At 46.2% G+C, this 4,474-nt stretch overlaps 1 protein-coding gene across 1 annotated transcript; it reads right to left on the minus strand.

Moving 5' to 3' along the window:
- Positions 1–1,969: 1,969 nt before the first annotated feature.
- Positions 1,970–3,902, minus strand: LOC133906716 (uncharacterized). Its single transcript, XM_062348690.1, has 3 exons — positions 3,616–3,902; positions 3,406–3,472; positions 1,970–2,571 (listed from the first exon to the last, which is right to left on the minus strand). The coding sequence occupies exons 1-3, from the start codon at positions 3,703–3,705 to the stop codon at positions 2,285–2,287; spliced, it is 444 nt and encodes a 147-aa protein (XP_062204674.1). The 5' UTR covers positions 3,706–3,902; the 3' UTR covers positions 1,970–2,284.
- Positions 3,903–4,474: the final 572 nt, after the last annotated feature.

The raw sequence follows: 4,474 nt of genomic DNA on the forward strand, positions 1-4,474 counted from the left end.
GATAATAACCCTACGTCCTGTTGTTGTGTTTATGGAGGATCTGAGTGGGTTACAGAGGGTGTTTCTAGTTGGTTGCCAGGCTTCTTTCTTCTTCTGCCTTATAAACGAGGTCCTCTTCCATTTATATAGGAGACAGGAGGAGAAATTACACGTGGGTCCAAACAGAGGACTCCTTCTCGTCCTAATATCTAACTCAAGCCATCATTACAGAGGACAGAGCGTGCCCACTTGCCCTGAGGGTTTGATACATCTCCTCGTCATGCGCTGTAGATCTTTTGCTGTTATGCCATCTTGTTCGGGTGCTCTGCCTACCGCTTGTATGTGGAGATGCCAACTTGCCTGACCGGCCTGCTGACACTGTCCCATCCGTTGTGCGACGCCGTGCTGGTCTACACTGCCCTACCCCATAGCATTTAATGCCACTGGACGTGACACTATCCTTCTGTACCGTCCATGACTTTGTTTGTAGGGGAATGCATCTAGGGAAGGAAAAAACACTTGAGTAGATATCAATAAATGTGATTGGACAGTTTGTGTCAGGTCCAGCCCTACGACCAGTGGGGCTGGTCGCAGGTTCAGGCGAGGTCCCAATGAGGCTGGTCGCGTAAGCCTTGTACTGGTCGCGGGACTTCCTACCCTGGTCATGTGACCGGCCAGTTTTTCGCAAATACGCATCCCTGGTTCTTATATTCCTTGGGGGACCCTTTTGCCAAGGTATCCCTATACTCCATACACCGACACATACCTTGCGATCCTCAGGTGTGTGTTGACCATGGAAGAACTGGTCGCAGCGATTAAGCCACGGTAGGGGATCTTTTTCGTCGAACGTGGGGAAGTTGAGCTTGTGGTAGCGCGAGTGGAAGCGGGTGTCGTCATTGTCGTCGTGGAGGATTGGTCGGGAAGAACGCGTGCCGCCAAACGATGGATGGTCGAGGATTTGCCCATGACTCCGAATTTGCCTATGGTGCCGGCTTCCTCATCATGCGAATCCCTGGCGTCGTTCTGCGGCGTGTGGCTGTTCTCCAGATGGGTGATGGCCAGGTTCAGTGCCTGGACCTGTTCGGCGCCATTGGACATCGAGGCCTGGAGGATGGTGACCTTGTCTAGTAGATCCTTGAGGGTTTGCGCTAGTGGCACAAGTGGCTCTAGGGTGGCGAACTGGTTGGACAACTCGGCCATGCGAGTTGCAAGGTCATTAACGGCTTTGGTGAGGGCCTCCATGGAATTAGAACCAAAGCTATATGACACTAAGTTGTCACAGGCAAGCGGTATCTTGGAGGAAGAGGGGGTGGCGAAGGGTGTAATCGTGGGAAGGTAACCGGCCTCAGACCTGGACCTTGTCGGCACGGCGGTGGCGCCGTGATCGGCGACTGCGCCCAACAGGCAGATAGAGATGAACAAACCAATTGGACTAATCTTTTTGCTTGCCTTTATTGAATGACACTGGTTTCCTTACATAGGGAGGATTTCTGCTAAATAACTCACAATTGAATCTTGAAGCTAACAACCTGATAACAATGCTAACACATATGAAGCTAACAACCAAATCTTGATACTAACTAATGCAGCAAACTTTTTGGATGATCTTCACGCCTCCTGGTCCTTGAGGGCTTGATAGGCCGGCCGTAGTGAATGCCCCACATGACACCTACACATACAAGTAGCCCTCCAGCTTACGTACACAAACACAGAGGCTTGTTTCTTTAGTCGTTCTGAACCCAGGCATCTCCTGTACCATCGTCACAAGAATCATGGATTGTCTTGACTCTTGAGGAAGTACTTGTTACTACATTATCAATAGTTCTATAACTGAGTAGACGACATGAGAATTCCTGGACTCTTCCACGTTCAGAAGGTAACATATATATATGATTGTCTAGATAGTCGCTCAGTGCATCCTTGTGATCTCTTGAGTATATGTGTACAGTGAACATGTATTATATCACTTGGAACTTTCAGCACAAAACTATGAATCCTCACCCAAAAAAATCATTCAAAGCAAAAATATGTACAATTTCTCCCATTCAGTAATCATACAACTCTGCGCTGGCATTGCTGTCACAAATAGGAACAGGATTTCCAAGGAAAATCCTACAACTTCCTGAAAGATAAAGCAAAACACGACGAATTCTTTGTCTTCATTCGTCTACATACCACATAAACAACAGTTAAAAACATCGTTCAACTACGAAGTACCGTAAGATCAATTTTAACTTCTTTAAATGTATCACTGAAGCAACCCTGGCAATCTAATGATGAGCAATAATTCCAAGCCTCACTGAAATTAATTGCCCTTGGAGACGAAGGTTTGGTAATACCAAGCTGCAAACGCCAGACCAAGCACAAACAACGGGAGTAGGAAATCCAGGAAGGTATTCGGATTAGGAGGGCCTTTGTTCCCTTGCATTGTCCTGGAATTTGGTGGTGCACCGACACTCGCAGCATCTGTAGCCTTTGATGCGCTCGGAGGCACATAGCCCTCGATGCTTCCGATCAGGTAGCAGTCCATCATGCTGATGGCTGATGTGCTGTGTCCCACCTCTTCAAATGCCTCTGTGGCATCCCCAGAGGCTACAGGAATTTAATAAAGGCAGAGGGAACCAAGCTTAGCATCTTGCTGATAATTGGAAGAAATCCAATTTTGAATTTATCTAATTCAAATCCAAGTCGTATGTGTAATTATTATAGTTTTTGTTCTTTACTTCAATCAAAATAACACGTGTAATCTAAAGGGTATAAGTATCATGGAATCAGTGCTCTGGTTATATTTGGAATGACGAAGTTAGAATGACTAGGGAGGCTTGAAGATTTGACCTAAAGGAAAGCAACATTTGGAAACAGAGGAAATATATAAAGTTCCATGCATTGGTCTCTCTCACAACATATTTCTAACATCACCACTTGTCTAACAGTTGGTCAACAGCTTTGGGATACCCAAATCTTGCATTTTTCATTTTCCAACAATTGGATTTGGAAACTTATTAATAAAACAATAGCAACACGATATTGGCTTACTAGTGACATATAGCAAAAATCATGACAGTGCCACCTATTCCATCATTGACAGGATGGTACGAAAGGATAAAACTATGATCATGAGACTTCCGTATACAAGTAAAGAACATGAATTGGCAATTTGAGAGTTTCTAGTATATTTTTATTTTGAACCATCCCAACTGCTACTTTCTAAAATGAACACGTTTACGAATCTGTAACGTGATTTCTCATGCAGTAGTTAAATTAACATGCAGATCAATTCAGTTCTCGTGGCACGGTTGCTAGAGGTTTGATGTGGTCACCAGAAATGAGGGAATCGAACCAACAAAAAAATTGATTTGGTACTCATGAACAAGAAAATGAAGCGAGGAAAGGAAAGCTAAGACAGCGAACAAAATCTTAGCATACCTGATGCATGGAGGAGCACATCCTCTCCACCCGGGTGGTCCTCCAAGAACTTGGTCACATCATACACCTGAATCCAAGTATCCAAACAACGGAACCAACAGAATCAGATCAAACCAAACCAAACCAGATCTCTCTCTCTCTCTTTCCTACTGAATACTGAATCAGGAAGAAAAGCACAAAATATATCTCTTCGCTTGCCCTCGACCCGACCTTGCCATGGATGACGACCCAGCAGTCCTTCCTGGACGCGTGGAGTGCAACGTCTGAAGCGGAGAAGAGGTTCTTGGCCTCCTCCGCCATGATTGGCCTTGGACCCCTCTATTGCTTGGCTTTTCCTTCCGGACGGGGAAGAGAGAGATATCGAGGCGCTGACGGAAATGAGAAATCTTGGTGGCTTGGAGGTTGGAGCAAGCGAGCGGTGAAGCGGAGCTAAGGGAGCTGAGGTGAGGTGAGCACGCCAACAGAGCTGCCTCTTTTGTCTTTGCTCAGCGTTTGGTCAGGGGTTGGTTGCGGAATATTTAACTGGTGAGGTGAGCACGACAGAGAGCTGCCTTCTAGTCTTTGCTCAGCGTTTGGTTGCCAAATATTTAATTTTTTGTTACTCTAGAGTGTCAATTTTTCGGGTCATCTTGGGTTTATAATAATAAATTTAGTGATAAATTTACTACTCTATCGGATGATAGGATGATAAAAAATCAAATGTCCTGTTGGTTGAGGGTGGCTTGGATCGTCGGAGAAGACGAGGCGCCCACCTGCCACAGCCGAAAATGGGCCACACTGCTAAAAGTACAGCCTAGTTTGACCTTTTTTGTTGTCAGTTGCCGCCCCTTGGCCTCTGAAAAGGGAAAATTTTGATGCTGCTCGGCACAAATATTTTGGTCCGAAATATTTTCCTCCATCGTATCGCCGCCGCTAAAACTGGCTAACTAGACCGACTCGAGGATCGCTACTGTTCTTGGACTGACGTCCTAGTTCGGCTAAGTCTCATCAAGCCCCGACAGCCTCGCCTCGCCCCTGTCGAGCTACTGTCACGCCACCGGCCCATCGCGCCCCTACCGCCACACCCCTA

Source organism: Phragmites australis, chromosome 23 (assembly GCF_958298935.1).
Source record: "Phragmites australis chromosome 23, lpPhrAust1.1, whole genome shotgun sequence".
Taxonomy (NCBI): domain Eukaryota; kingdom Viridiplantae; phylum Streptophyta; class Magnoliopsida; order Poales; family Poaceae; genus Phragmites; species Phragmites australis.

What these genes read in the sequence shown, in the direction of transcription:
- LOC133906716 (XM_062348690.1), bottom strand. Translation starts at nt 3,705, where the DNA reads ATGGCGGAGGAGGCCAAGAACCTCTTCTCCGCTTCAGACGTTGCACTC. An exon ending in GGGTCGTCATCCATGGCAAG is followed by an intron (nt 3,473 to 3,615) that starts GTCGGGTCGAGG and finishes ACTTGGATTCAG; the next exon opens with GTGTATGATGTGACCAAGTT. An exon ending in TGTGCTCCTCCATGCATCAG is followed by an intron (nt 2,572 to 3,405) that starts GTATGCTAAGAT and finishes AAATTCCTGTAG; the next exon opens with CCTCTGGGGATGCCACAGAG.